The 15,625-nt window shown below is 35.5% G+C and overlaps 1 protein-coding gene across 4 annotated transcripts in view; it reads left to right on the forward strand.

The window, feature by feature from the left end:
- CLEC2D (C-type lectin domain family 2 member D) overlaps nt 1-15,285 on the forward strand; it is a 31,531-nt gene extending 16,246 nt beyond the window's left edge. For 3 of the 4 annotated variants that reach the window (XM_059402578.1, XM_059402577.1, XM_059402580.1), the window contains 6 exons: nt 698-850; nt 1,518-1,707; nt 5,878-5,991; nt 7,227-7,411; nt 12,300-12,403; nt 13,933-15,285. In XM_059402578.1, the coding sequence (XP_059258561.1) occupies nt 1,650-1,707; nt 5,878-5,991; nt 7,227-7,411; nt 12,300-12,403; nt 13,933-14,071 (600 nt within the window). In that variant the 5' untranslated portion in view covers nt 698-850; nt 1,518-1,649 and the 3' untranslated portion in view covers nt 14,072-15,285. The remainder of the gene's footprint in view (nt 1-697; nt 851-1,517; nt 1,708-5,877; nt 5,992-7,226; nt 7,412-12,299; nt 12,404-13,932) is intronic. The other variant, XM_059402579.1, reaches the window with a different exon arrangement.
- Nucleotides 15,286-15,625: the final 340 nt, after the last annotated feature.

Consider the following 15,625-nt stretch of genomic DNA (forward strand, 5'->3'; position numbering starts at 1 on the left):
AAAGACCAAGAAAAGTGGGGCAGAGTTCAAGTAAGACTAAATAATTTTCATGAGATTTTGCTGTTTTGTATAATTTTTTTTATCACTGATGTGTTTCAACAAAACAAAATCTGCTAAGATTTATTTTATTTTATTTTTTTAAAAGATTTTATTTATTTTTTTGACAGAGAGAGGAGACACAGTGAGAGATGGAACACAAACAGGGGTGTGGGAGAGGGAGAAGCAGGCTCCCTGCTGAGCAAGGAGCTTGACATGGGACTGGATCTCAGGACCCCGGGATCATAACCAGAGCCGAAGGCAGATGCTTAATAACTGAGCTACCCAGGTTTCCCTAAATTTACTTTTACATTAGTCACTTGGGGTAGTTTTTTCTATTGACTAGTAATAGCTCTGAAGGAACTTTTTTATTTTCACAGATAATTAGTCACTTATTTCTGTCTCTTAAATACATGCCTAATTTTAGAAAAAAATCTTGTTTCAGAAAAGGAAAAATCCTTTTCCTAAGTGAAATTGAAATAGTTCTCTGTGTCCTCTGTCCTTTCACCATGCAAAAAACATGCCAGTGTATCTTAAGTATGGTGTCAGCACAGGGTTTCATAAGAAAGTGAACAAGATCTTAGGGCTTAGAAGTCATGAAATGCACAGTTTAGTATAGAGTTAATTAGAAAGTTATTTTCTCATGTTTCACGCTTCACAGGTTGTGTTCCAGCCATCTTAAATATCAGGAGGTTTCTCGGTTACATTCCATGTTCTCTTCTCTTTGGGCATAGATGAACACAGTTCCCTTCAACTGGAGCCCTTCTGCCATTTCAGCCCCACTGTTTTGTTCAGCTAACACATCATCATGACTGTAAGAACTAATTTTTCTGTTTCTTTTTCTCATAGTGAGGAGCTGTTTCAGGAATAGAAACTGAGATGTTATGAGTGTATGAGGAGTATAATTTATAAATGTCAGAGGAGTCAGGGGAATCAACACTTGACCTTTACTGACTATGTAGGGTCTTAAACTTTCAAAGCAGTTTCTAAATCAGTCTAAATTATTTAGAATCATTTCTAAATCAAAGTAGTCTGTCAGTATCTGTGAATTTAAAGACAAATTAGTCTTTACTCAAGAAGCTTATTTTAAAATAAAAATGGTAATATTAGCCTCATTATTTAGTTGTACTAATTAAATGAGAACACATACTTAAGTCTTTCATCCATACTTCTGTATCATGGTAAGGGACAATAAACCATAGTTTTATGTTAACACACCATGAGAATAATAGTAAAAGTATCATTATTAGTTCTGTCATCTGTGTAGGAATTGCAAGAAAATGTGGAATTTATCAAGGTTTACTTTCTGTCCTCTTTGACAACAAAATCATGAAAAAATGCAAAATAGGATAAACCTGAAAATTTACATTTACTTCTGCGGACTACAAGTTGAGAGTTACCAACTTTTATGCTGAGAACCATAAGAGGCATTTGCTGTAGCAAGTGGTTTTCAGCATCGCTTCTTTCTCTTTCCTTTTTAGTCATGTATAAACCGAAGCCAAAGCTTCAGTTAGAGGAAGTTCTAACCAGAATGTGAGTTTTTCTCGTTTTTTTCACATTCTGGAGATGAAATTGCCAACTGAGTGAGCTATTCTGTAAAAACTGAGCACAAAATGCATGATGGCAATCAACTGAAGAAAGACAGTGAAGCAGTGGAATTGACAGACTCAAGTAAGAAGATGGGCTGTGTGTCATGAATGTGGGCACTGAGGTGGTAAGATTATAGCAGTGATGGGATCTAGTTTCTGCACAGGGACTTTTCAAGGATGAGAGATGGAGTGCTGAAGTTTATAAATTAGTTTATAATTTTTGTAAAACTATGCAGTTACTTAAGTACACTTGTCCTAACAAGTAAGGAGAGAGAACTATTAGAGAAAGTTGTAAGAGAATGGGGGTCAGGTTAAACTTATGATTGAGAATAAATATTTAAAAATTAGTGTCACTGAAACACATACTATTTTATCAATATTAATATTATTAATAACCCATCAACCAGCTGTTAAATATTAAAATTTAAAATATTAAATTAAACATTAAATGATGAAATTAAAAATTAATAAACATTAATAAAATTAATTTTACTGAGGGGCACCTGAGTGGTACAGTTGGTTAAGCACCCGACTCTTGATTTTGGGTCAGGTCATGGTGTCAGGGTCATGAGACGGAGCCCCACACTGGGCTCCAGTTTCTGCATGGAATCTGTTTAAGAGTGTCTCTCTCTTCTTAACTAAATAAATTCATTATTTATTATAAATTATTCGTTAACATTATTTTATCAATATTAATATTAATTCTGTTTATTATTTTAAATATTTATTTATATTATTATGAATATAAATTTAATTTATTACACACTTACTAATTATTAAAAAATAATTTTACTGAAAAGAGCAATATATTGTTGAAAGTGTTATATTGACATATGGTATTATTATTATTAAATAAGGCAAAAAGGGGGATGCCTGGGTGGCTTAGTCAGTTAAGTGTCTGCCCTGGCTCAGGTCATGATCTCAGGATTCTGGGATTGAGCCCCACATCCAACTCCCTGTTCAGCAAGGAGTCTGCTTCTCTCTTTCCCTCTGCCCCTTCTCCCAGCTCGTTGGACTCCCTCTCTTAAATAAATAACTAATATCTTTAAAAATAAGTAAGGTAAAAAATCTATAATGAAATCTCATAGGAAAGAAAGAATTAAAAAGGAAAGTTTAAATAAAGAGTCTAACAAATAAAAACCATAAACAGAAGTCAAAGGAAAAACAATAGAGCATTCAAATAGAATTATCTTACTTTGTATTTTAAAGATTTTATTTATTTATTAGACAGAGATCACAAGTAGGCAGAGAAGCAGGCAGGGGGCGTGGGGGAAGCACGCTCCCCACCGAGCAGAGAGCCTGATGCAGGGCTCGATCCCAGGACCCCGGGACCTTAACCCACTGAGCCACCTAGGCACCCGGCGAAGCTTGAAACTTCAAAAACTTGTATTTGTGGGCACTTCGATGGCTCAGTGGGTTAAACCTCTGCCTTTGGCTCAGGTCATGATCTCAGGGTCCTGAGATAGAGCCCCACATCAGGCTCTCCGCTCAGCAGGGAGTATTCTTCTCCCCCAAACCCCGGATTCCCTCTCTGCCTGCTTGTGATCTCTTTCTGTCAAATAAATAAATAAAATCTTAAAAAAAAAAAAAACAACCTTGTATTTGAGGCTTTATATGATGACTTAATAAGTGAAAAAAAAAAAGTGTTTTGTACCAGTTGGGAAAAACTGAAGTGTCATAATTTAGGAAAAAAAATATTTTTGTCCTTGGTAGAAATAGTAATCAATTTAGAGAGAAGGCATTTCAGATGAGGAAAAGATGATTCCTAATTATTGTTAAATGACTTCATTTATTTCTTTATTCATTTGGTATTATGAGTATTTCTACAACAGCTGCTTTAAGGTATATGTCAGATAATTCCAACATCTGTGTCATCTCACCATTGGCTTCTCTTGATTGTCTTTTCCCATGGAAGTTGAAATTTTCATGGTTATTCATATGCTGAGTAATTTTGGACTGTATTCTGGACATGTTGAATGAATATTTTGGGGGGGAGACTTTTGACTTTATTTAAATTTTTTGGTTTTAGCAGGCAATTACTCTGCCTAAATTCAGGCATTTTGTCTGCTTAGATTCCAAAGTAAGCTCACTTTTTGGATCCTTTGTAGGGTTATTCACATCTTTCCTGCACGTATATGAACCAGTGGTCAATCTGGTAAACGTTAATGAAAAGCTTTCTAGTGTGGATAGAATATATTTTTTAAGATTTTATTTATCTTAGAGAAAGAAAGAGAGTGAAAGAGAGCGTGAGAGGGGAGAAGGTCAGAGGGAGAAGCAGACTCCCCACGGAGGTGGGGGCTTGATGCAGGACTCAATCCCAGGACTCCAGGATCAGGACCTGAGCTGAAGGCAGTCACCCAACCAACTGAGCCACCCAGGTGTCCCTAGTGTGGATAAAATGTTACAGAGAAATATGCCTGTTTAGCCAAGAACATCTCTAGATGAAGGAGCTAAGAGAGTGTGTGGTAGCCAAGAGATGGAGTCAGAAGTTCCAATGATTTAAATTTTACATGATTTTAAAATTCACAAGAGGTTTTAGGGGTACCTGGGTGGCTCAGTCCTTAAGTGTCTGCCTTCAGCTCAGGTCATGATCCCAGGGTTCTGGGATCAAGCCTTGCGTGGGGCTCCCTGCTCAGTGGGAAGCCTGCTTCTTTCTCTCCCACTCCCTGCTCCCTCTCTCAGCTGTGTCTCTATCAATTAAGTAAATAAATAAAATATTAAAAAATTTACAAGAGGTTTTAGATAATGTAGAATGTTTTGAGCTACAATGCAAATGTAGAAAATTGTACAAAACAAATACACAGCTTAATGAATTATTCTAAGTTGAGCATCCTTATTAAATACTGTCTTTGTCAGAGAAAGAAGCTTGCTACCAAGTTCAGAGGCCCTCCAGGTATTCTCTTGAATCAAACTAAATTGACTTTTAGGAGAATCATTATCTCACTTTAATTTTGACTTAGAAAAGAAAGCACTTTAAGTCCATTTTATTTTTTATTTTTTATTTTTTTTTAGATTTTTTTATTTATTTGACAGAGAGAGAGATCACAAGTAGGCAGAGAGAGGCAGCCAGAGAGAGAGAGAGGAGGAAGCAGGCTCCCTGCCAAGCAGAGAGCCCGATGCGGGACTCGATCCCGGGACGCGAGATCATGACCTGAGCCGAAGGCAGCGGCTTAACCCACTGAGCCACCCAGGTGCCCTTTAAGTCCATTTTAATCAAAAGGTTCCCCCATGATTGCTTTTTAAAATTTGCTTTTCACTTTTTTCTTTAAGATGCAAGATAATTAATTATGTAGAATTACGTAGAATGTTTTTTAATTGACGTGATTCTCAATCTCTTGTATTTCTATTAAATTGGTACCTGGGTCTGAAACTTTAATGAGATTTGCTGCTGCCCCTCGGAACAATTTGTTACTTAAACTGTAACCCCTGGAGGATTTTACTAGTTACCAAGCCCATTTAGATATGGCCTTAAGAAATACATATACTGGCAACAGGTCTTTGGGGAGAAGGACGATATACGACCGTGAAGCTGGGCAGCTGGGGACGCCCGGCTCGCTCAGGGCGGAAGGCCGCCCCTTCACAGAAGCGGGGCAGCCAGGAACGCCCGGCCCTCCCTGGGTGGAACGCAGCCTGCTTCAGGGAAGCCGAGCACCTGGGAACGCCCGGTCAGCTCAGGGTGGAACGAAAACCGCCTGCTTCCCTTTTCCGTTATCGCTCCTTTCTCTTACCAGAAGTGCCCGTTGTTAGTTAGATGAGTCCTTTGAATGTGCTTGGTTAACTATAAACTTTATTCTCCTCCTTGCTTGCCTGGAAGATGTGACTAACATTTGACCATCGATCCTTCTGTTGGCTACTCTTTTCTACCCAATACAAGTGAGATGGTGGAGTTGCTCGGGGCAGCAGTCCTTTTCGACTGTTGTCCCCTGCTCCCAGTCTTTTGCTGCTGACTTGTGTGTGCCTAATTCTTCTCTCGTCGCGGACTGGAAGCAGCAAGAGATTTGTGTTTAGTTTTTGGGAGGCATGCAAAGCAGTTCATGGGTTGTATGTTAAGATCAATTTTAATTTCTGTGAACAATTAAATCAAGAACGGAAATTGCAAATTCACAAAATAACAGGACAATTGCCCCCTCTAGTGGAAAGGAATGGAGTGGAAGTAGCATTTTGATGGTTAATTCTTCTACTAGCCTGATGTCTATTCTGCATTTAATATAAACAAAAACAAAAACACATTTTTAATTATGTTTTTTTCCAGGTAATCTGCATCCAAGGAAGCATTCTATTACCAATACTCTGAATCGACTCTTGGTTTTATGCATAATCATATTGCTTATAATTATAGTGATTGCAATACTAGTGGGTTTGTTAGGTAAGTGAATTGTAATCTTTGTTCATCTAGAGAAATCCACTTTCCAAAAGAAGAGAGGACTTACAGATAATTTTCCTGTTCCTTACACTTCCTAATTTTTAAAAAATTTCACTGAGTTAAATTCTAATTACCTTGTAAGTTGGGTCTTTGATTTTAATTGTGTAATATAGAGGTCATAGTATTGCAAGCTTAATAGAAGGACCAGAGCCTGCATAAGGTAGAACCCAGTTTTCAACCATATTGTGCTTTAATTTATATTATTGCTAGGCCTTTTATCATGTAGTTTTACTCTACAGGTATACATATATATATATTTATATACTCATATATTTTATTTACAAACATGTAATTATATACTTTGTATATTTTATATATAAATTTACTCTCAAATTACATTTTCTTTTTAAAAATTTTTCTTTGGATTAAGGATATGTGAAAAATGAGCTATAACTGACATATAATATTATATTAGTTTCAGGTGTACAATATAATTGAAATTAAATTTTCAACTAAAATTACTTCAAAGGTATTGTGTGCAGATCCTTATGGAGGACACATCAAAATAGAGCTGTATAAGCTGAGTGTGTATGATTTATGAAATTGTGTTTATGTTTGAATATTGGCCAAGAATTCAGTAATTTTAAATAATATGTTAGTGAGGACATAGGCTGAGATGATATTAGAAAGAAGAGAGGACCACAAAAACATTGTGGCTTACAAAATATAGACCTCTCTGGCCTTTCAATAATCCTGTTACATATGAATAGGACTGTGGGCCTGTTATTTTCCATCATTCCCAATGATATCACTGACTTTATCTTCATGGGACTATTTAGACATATATCTGGTGATTTCATCTCAAGAAACCTTATTCACAAAAGATATCTATACCCTGCCCCTCATTTTATTTAGGAAAGAATCTAGAGCTCTTGAACTATCTGTTCTCTAAGGCTGATAAAATGTTGCTATTGATTACCTGGCATTAAGGAAAGGTAACAGTAGTCCAGAGTTTAAGGCATTATTAATTCTTTTTTCAATCAAACCACTAAGACATTAGTTGAACCTTAGCTTTGACATTTATTATGTAGTGTATGCAATGACTTTCAGAATTCTATTCCTCATTTGAAAAAGAAGGATAATACATTTAGTATTTCACATGACCATTGAAAAGTGTATTAGAAAGCACTTGGTAATATATATAGGAAAATATAAAAGCAAGTTGTTTTTATTTTTAGTAACTGGTAGAAAATTGCATCGGATATCATCAGAGTGTCTTGAAGCTGCATGTCCAGAAAGCTGGATTGGTTTCCAAAGAAAGTGTTTCTATTTTTCTGATGACTTCAAGAATTGGACATTCAGCCAGAGGTTTTGTGACTCACACGGTGCTGATCTTGTTCAAGTTGAAACCATCCAGGAACTGGTAAGAAAATAGTTTTACCTAGAATTAAAAATAAAAACGCCCCTCCCCCCCCAATTCACTCCCCAAAGGGGAAAAAAACAAGTACTGTTTCTGGAAATCCCTTGGAAATCAATTCAGTTTGTAGGGGTTGAAGAAAAAATGGCAGCCCATCTCTGTATCTTCCCCTCAGCAATGAAAAGGAGTAGTGGCTTCTGGAATCTGTACCTAAATCTGTACAACTATTGAGCTAGCAGAAACTTCCTCAAGTAACTGTTTTGGAACTCTGGAGTCTTGTAGCATCCAAGGGTTAACTTAATGAAGAGGTTAGTAAATTTTACTTAATCCCAGTGAGTTTCAACTTTCCCACTCAGTGGCTACCATTCCCCACACTTCATCATGGCTGGGAGCCATGGATACTTCTGGCCATGTTCCTGGTAAAACTTGCTGGAACCAGGATGGCCAATAAGAGTATTGTTCTTCAAATATTTTGGTTACGTGTTGTGATTTAAAAAAAAAAAATTATTTATTTATTTGATAGAGAGAGAGATCACAACCAGGCAGAGAGGCAGGCAGAGGGAGAGGGAGAAGCAGGCTCCCCGCTGAGCAGAGAGCCCAACATGGGGCTCAATCCCAGGACCCTGGGATCATGACCTGAGCCGAAGGCAGAGGCTTAACCCACTGGGACACCCAGGTACCCCTGTGTTTTGATTTTTGAGTGCTGCTTTTCATTGCTGAGGGGAAGATACAGAGATGGGCTGCCATTTTTTCTTCAACTCCTTCCAACTGAAGTGATTTCCAAGGGATTTACAGAAACTGTGCTTGGTTTTTTTCCCCCTTTTGGGAGCCAGGCATTTAAGAAAATCTTTGGCTGGTAACTGGCTGACCTTAAAAATAACAGAATAAAAATTTCAGTGACCACACAGAGTTGGGAATACACTTTTTCCAAAAATTATTAGAAAAGTCACAAACAGATGGCTCCAAATCTCAATAATCAAAATTCAAAAATCTTTGAAGAAAATAATTATATTCCCAGAGTTAACACATAAAATATTCATAATGTCCAGTTCTGAACAAAGAAATTACAAAGCATAAAGATGAATAGAAAGCATAGCCTATTCACAGGGAGATATATCTGACAGAAACCATCCCTGAAGGAACCCAGTCATTGGAAATATTAGTCAAAGATGTATAATCTACTGTCCTAATTATGGTCAATGAACTAAAGAAAACCATAGACAGACAAAGTAAAAGAAATCAGGAAAATGGTATATAAATAAAATGAGAATATCAATAAAAAGTAGGCATTATTAAAGGAACAAAATAGAAATTCTCAAGCTGAAAGTACAATGATTGAAATGAAAAACTCACTAGAGGAGTCAAAAGCATATTTGAACAGGAAGAAGAAAGGATCAGCAACTTGAAGATAACACAATTGAATGTATCCTGTTTGGGAATAGAAAGAAAAGAGAAGAAACCAAAGATAAATGAACAGATCCCGAAGGAACAGTAGTTTCATCAAGCAAATCAATATATGCATTGTAGGGATCTCAGAAAGAAAAGAGAAAAAGAAGTAGGAAAAATATGTAAAGAAATAATGGCCCAAATTTTCCCAAAGTTGAGGAAGGAGATGAATATACATGTCCAAGAGTCTCAACAAATCCCTAAGCAAGATAAATTCAAAGAAATCCCCACGAAGACAAATTAGAGTCGAGTAGTCAAAACCCAAAGAGAGAAATTTGAAAGCAGCAAGAGGAGGGACTAGTCAGGTACCTGGGATCCTTAGTAAGATTAATAGTTGATTTATCCTGAGATACTATAGAAGCCAGAAAACTGTGGAATTACATATTTTAAAAATTCTGGGGGCACCTGGGTGGCTCAGTGGGTTAAAGCTTCTGCCTTCAGCTCAGGTCATGATCCCGGGGTCCTGGGATGGGAGCCCTGCATCAGGCTTTCTGCTCAGCAGGGAGCCTGTTTCCCTTCCTCTCTCTCTGCCTGCCTCTCTGCCTACTTGTGATCTCTGTCAAATAAATAAATAAAATCTTAAAAAAAAAAATGCTGTGGGCACCTGGGTGGCTTAGCGGGATAAGCCTCTGCCTTCAGCTCAGGTCATGGTCTCAGGGTCCTGGGATCAAGCACCGCATTGGGCTCTCTACTTGGCAGGGAGCCTGCTTCCCCCTCTCTTTCATCCTGGCTCTCTGCCTATTTGTGATCTGTCTCTCTGTCAAATAAATAAATAAAATCTTTAAAAAAAAATTCTGCAAAAAACCCTGCTGATCAATAATTCTGTATCTGTTGGGACACCTGGTTGGCTCAGTTGTTTAAGCATCTGCCTTTGGCTCATGTTGTGATCCCTGGATCCTGGGATTTAGTCCCACACTGGGCTCCTTGCTCAGTAGGGAGTCTGCTTCTCCCTCCACCTGCTGCTCTCCTTGCTTATGCTCTATCTCTCTGACAAATAAATAAAATCTTTAAAAAAATAATTCTGTATCTGTTGAAACTGTCTTTCAGAATGGGGAAAAAATTAAAACACTTCTAGACAAACAGCAGCTAAGGGATTTTCTTAGTAGTAGACTCATCCTTAAGCAACTGTAAAGTCTGAAATAAAAGTACATTAGATAGTAACTCAGAGCCAAAATAATAAAGAACACTCATAAAGTTAACCACACAGATAAATTACAAAATCCAGTATTGCTATACTCTTGGTTTAGTTTGTAACTTGCTTTTTTTCAGAAAAGATTTACAAGATGAATTCATAATGTAGTATTATAGATCTGTGTTAATGTGCTTGCAATGTATACATATAATATACATATATGTACATAATATACATATAATCTATGACGATAATATAAAGACAATGTTGGAGATATATAGGGACAAAATATTTATACAGTATTAAAACCAAGTTCATATTATAAACTAGATTGTTATAAGTTTAAGATGTTAACTGCAACCCCCAAGGTAACCACTAATAAAATTACTAAAATCCATACAGAAAAAGAAAGAGGGAATAAAAATGGCACTTACAAAAGCTCAACTCAATAAAAAATACAATAATAGAGAAATTAGAGAATAAAGAACATATAAGAGGTGTAAAAAATAAATACGGATTCCTCACTGGGAGTGGAACCTACTAAAAAAAAGATGAATGGTAGAAGCAAGTCCTTCTTTATGGGCAATCATATTAAATGTAAATGGATGAAACTATCTGATTAAAAGGTGGAGACTGGAAGTTGGATGAAAACAAAACGAGATCCATCTGTATGTTCTCTCTCAGAGACTCACCATAGATATAAAAACACAAGTTTAAAATGAAAGGATGGAAAACGATACTACACGCAAATAGTTACCAAAATAGAGCTGTGTGACTATATTCTTGTTGGATGAAATAGACAAAAGCAAAAAATTTTATGACACAAAGAAGGATATTATATCTTGATACAAATTTTGATACAGTAAGATCTAACAATTATAAACATGTGGTACCTTAATAACACAAACCCCAAATATATGAAGGAACAATTGACATAAGTGAAATGAGAAATTGTTCTATTATAATAGCTGAAGACTTCATGATTCTACTTTCAATAATGGGTAGAACAACCAAAGAGAAGAACAGTGAGGAAATAGAAGTCTTGAACAGTTCTGCAAACCAGTTAGATGTAGGAGACATGCAGAAAACTCCTCCCAACAACAGAACACATATTCTTCTCAAGTGCACATGGAATGTTTGTTGGGATAGATCATATGATAGGCCACAAAACAAGTTAGTAAATTTGAAAAGATTGAAATCATATAAGGTTCTTTTTGCAGTTACAATAGAATGAAACTAGAAATCAACAGAAAGAAAACTGGAAATATGTTGAAGTTAAACAACTCCCTGTTAAATATCCAGTGAGCAAAAAAGAAATCACAAGGGAAATTAGAAGATACCTTGAGACAAATGAAATGAAAACACAACATACCAAAATTCATGATATGTGGTAAAAGCAATATAAGAAGGAAATTCAGAGCTGTAAATGCATACCTTAAAGAAAAAAAAAAATAAAAGTCAGTATCCCAACTCTATACCTCAAGGAAAAGCAAAAATAAATGTTTATGACTACAAAAGAGTAAAAATTTCCCTAAGAAGTCATTAAATCACAAATCTACTAATCATAAGGGAAAATCACACATTTAATTATAGTGAAATTAATACTTGTAATAATAAAAAATACTCTAAGTGTTAACAAGGATGTATAGCATGGAAAACAGGCCTATAATGCTGGTGTGAGTGTAATTTCTTACAATGACATAAAAAAGGAGTTTGGTGTCATTTAGTAAAATTGACAATAAGTATCCACTGTGGCTGGATCATCCATTCCAGGACAGGTGCCAAAAATGTCATTACAACCTTTATAATAACTTCATTACAACCTTTATAATAACTTCAAACCTTTATAATAATACTGGTGGAAACCAATAATATAACAGATAAACAAATTGTGGATTATTAATACAAAGTAGCACTATGCTGAATTAAAAGTGAACAAATTATCAGCAATTTCTCTTAGTTTTAATATTTGTGTGTGTATGTTGCTGTAGCATATCTAGTCTCTATGTATTATAAAACAATATAAAATTAAAAAGGAGAAAATCGTAAGAGCAGTTAAGAATATAGTATAGAGGTGCTGCTGGGTGGCCCAGGTCATGATCATGAGGTCCTGGAATTGAGCTTCACATCAGGCTCCCTGCTCAGCAGGGAGTCTGCTTCTCTCTCTCCCTCTGCCACTACCCCCTGCTTGTTGTGTCTCACTCTGTCAAATAAGTAAATAAAATATTTTAAAAAAAGAACATAGCATACAAGCAGCACTTCTGGGAGAGGTCAGATAATGACAGGTTAATGCATATCATCTTTGTTTTCTAAAAGAATTTCCTACTGAGGTATAAAGGGCCTTATGACCACTGGATTGGGCTCAGCAGAGAACTAGGCCAACCATGGAAATTGATAAATGGCACTGAATGGAGCAACTGGTAAGTTCTGAAAGATATGATAGCACTATTTGTATTTGAATTTACTTTGCATGAAATCAAATGTATTCTCCAGTTATATCCTCTAAGAATTTTTATTTTAGGATTAGTGATAAAGGAATAAAGTGAAAAATTGTAGGTGGTAGAGGTTTTGAAACCTCCTCCAACCAATACCATGTGGCATGGTAGAATGATGAACTTGACAACAGTGTGTCATTGACCAACTCTTTCACGTTGAGCAAACTACACACTATCTTTAAGTATGTACAAAATTAATTGTACTTGCTCTATTGATCTCACAGGGTTGATGTGAGAATCAAAGATTTTGGTGTATATGGCTGCAGTACTTAAACTTTAAAATCTTATATAAATGCAAGTTAAATTATATTAAACTATCACTGCCTCAGTGTTCAACCATTTACATAGGGATGAGTGATGGTAATGGCATCCATTACAAGATCATAATTATAATGGTCAGCACAAATATAGTTTGGCATTGTCAAATTTAATCTCAATCTTATATCTATCGGGTCTTTATATTACTGGGAAAATTTCAGATAATGCTGGAAGACTTGGATTCAGACAGTTCTGCTAAATGTTTTCTTGTCTGAGCACATGAGGAAGTTTTGAAAAGTTGCTTTATGAGGTTATGAAAAAGTCTTCAGCATTGGAAATATCACTATTTTTTGGTGAAAAGGGCACTAGGTAAGACATTCGTAGTTTTGAAAACTAGTTCTTACTTACTAGCTTTTTGATCTTGGACAGATACTAAGTTTTAAGAGTTAGAACTTATGTTTATACACTGTTGTATGTGTAGTGCCTAGCACATTGTGGAAACTTGTTAAACATTTTGTTTTAACCTTTACTTCTTCCTCAGCAATACTGAAATAATAATATTCACTTCACCTAATTCTCTAAGTGTTTAAAGGAGCAAATATATTGTCAACTATTCAGTTGCTGAAAATTGTTCATCACACAGAAATGAAAAATATATTTTATTAAGGGCTAGCATGTCTCAACCGTAGGCAAGTCAGGTCACATGAAAACAATTTCACACAGTACAGAGGAAAAATTTATAGTCCAAATGCTGACTGAGATGTCTGTGGCAGGCCATTTAAATGCTGATGAACACCATAAGAGAAAATAAAGACCCAAGAATAGCAGCAACAACAAAAATCACCTGCAATATAACATCATTTCTTCCCTCTTCTCTTTCTCAAAGTGAAGAAGGTGAGAATAGCATGGGCCCTGTATTTTCATTGATTTAGGTATGAATCCTAGTTTTACTTGTTATAAGAATCTTGGTAAATTCTGTTGTTTTGGTGTGTTTGGTTGTTGTTGTTTTTGTCCATGAAAAGAAATGATACAGATCTCAGTGGGTAATTTTTAGTATTAAAGAGATGACATGTATAATGTATCTTACATTTAGAGGCTGATTTAATGTCAGTTTCCTTGTTTTCTTATGTTTATTCTCTCTGCTTTTGGAGAAATATCTGGTGGCCAGCTGATTGACTTTGCTTCTTCCATTGCAGTTTTCCTATCAGAGGAGGAGGTGAATGTGCCTATTTGAATGACAAAGGTGCCAGCAGTGCTAGGCATTACACAGAGAGGAAGTGGATCTGTTCCAAACCAGACACGTATGTCCAGATGCAGAGACAAAGCTCTATCTGATCTTCATATACTCACCATAACCTACCAGTAAATTTTTATTTCTCATTTTGCATATTGGAAAGAATATTATTTTATTCTTTCCAAATTTTTTAACGTGGTGATTCTCTGTTACTTTGGGTTCTGGGTGGGGCACGGAGCCTACTTAAATAAAACTAAATCAAACCAAAGCAACACCCCCCCCCAAAAAAAATCCAAACACAAAAAATAAAGAGCAGCCCCCTCCAAAAAACCCTAAAAGACCAAAATATCTATTTTTTTTTGCCTTTTGCTTTTTTGAAAAAACCTATTTTTGTAGAGAAAAAAAAACTTAAAAAAGATTCAAGCTCTTAAAAAGAGGACAGGACTAGAACCTAAAGTTCTTTGTATATAGTTGGCATTTTATCATAAAGTGTATAAATTTTCTCTTAAAACTCTGTGTGGACAAAAAGTTTTCATTCTAGAATTACTTATTGAATAAGTAGAAACAGTTTTCTTTCTATTTAATTTCTTAATCTTATTACACTCTCAGAACATTCTCTAATGTTACTAATATTATACTATGTGTTAACTAGCTAGAATTTAAATAAAAACCTGAAACAAACAAACAAAAGATGTATATATAAAAATAAAGGGTAAGTGTACCCTTAATCCCCTTCACCTATTTCACCCAACCTGCTGACCCACCTCCCCTATTGTAATATCAGATTTTTCCCTCCATACCTAAGAGTCTATTGCTTTCTCTCTTTTTTCCTTCTCATTTGTTTCTTAAATTCTACATATGAGTGAAATAAAATGGCATTTGTCTTTCTCTGACATATTTTGCCTACATGATACTCTGTAGCTTCATGCATGTTGTTGCAAATAGCAAGATTTCATTTTTTATGGCTGAATAATATTCCATTTTATATACCACATCTTTGTTTGTTTCAAGTTTTTATTTAAATTCTAGTTAGTTAACATATAGTATAATATTGATTTCAGGAGCATAATTCAATGACCCATCATTTGTATATAACACCCAGTCTTCATCACAGCAAGTGCCCACCATTTGTTGAAGAAACTACCTCTTATCCATTGGATATTCTTTTCTGCTTTTTCAAAAATTAGTTGACCATATATTTGGAGGTCCATTTCCGAGTTTTCTATTCTCTTCCATTGATCCATATGTCTGTTTTTGTGCCAGTACCATGCTGTCTTGATGATCACAGCTTTGTAATAAAGCATAAAAGACTTAATTATGATGTCTCCTGTTTTGCTTTTCTTTTTCAAGATTTCTTTGGCTATTTAGTGTCTTTTGTGGTTCCAATCAAATTTTAGGATTGTTTGTTCTAACGCTGTGAAAAATGCTGGTGGTGTTTTGATACTGATTGTATTAAATGTGTAGATGGCTTTGGATAGTATAGATATTTTAGCAGTATTTGCTCTTCCAATCTATGAGCATGGAATTTTTTCAACTTCTTTTTGGGTTTTTCATTTTCTTTCATAAGTGCTCTATAGTTATCAGAGTACAGATCCTTTACATCTTTGTTAGGCTTATTCCTAGGCATCCTATTGTTTTTAGTGTAATTGCAAATG

The sequence above is a fragment of the Mustela nigripes genome, chromosome 6, assembly GCF_022355385.1.
Source record: "Mustela nigripes isolate SB6536 chromosome 6, MUSNIG.SB6536, whole genome shotgun sequence".
In the NCBI taxonomy this organism is placed as follows: Eukaryota; Metazoa; Chordata; class Mammalia; order Carnivora; family Mustelidae; genus Mustela; species Mustela nigripes.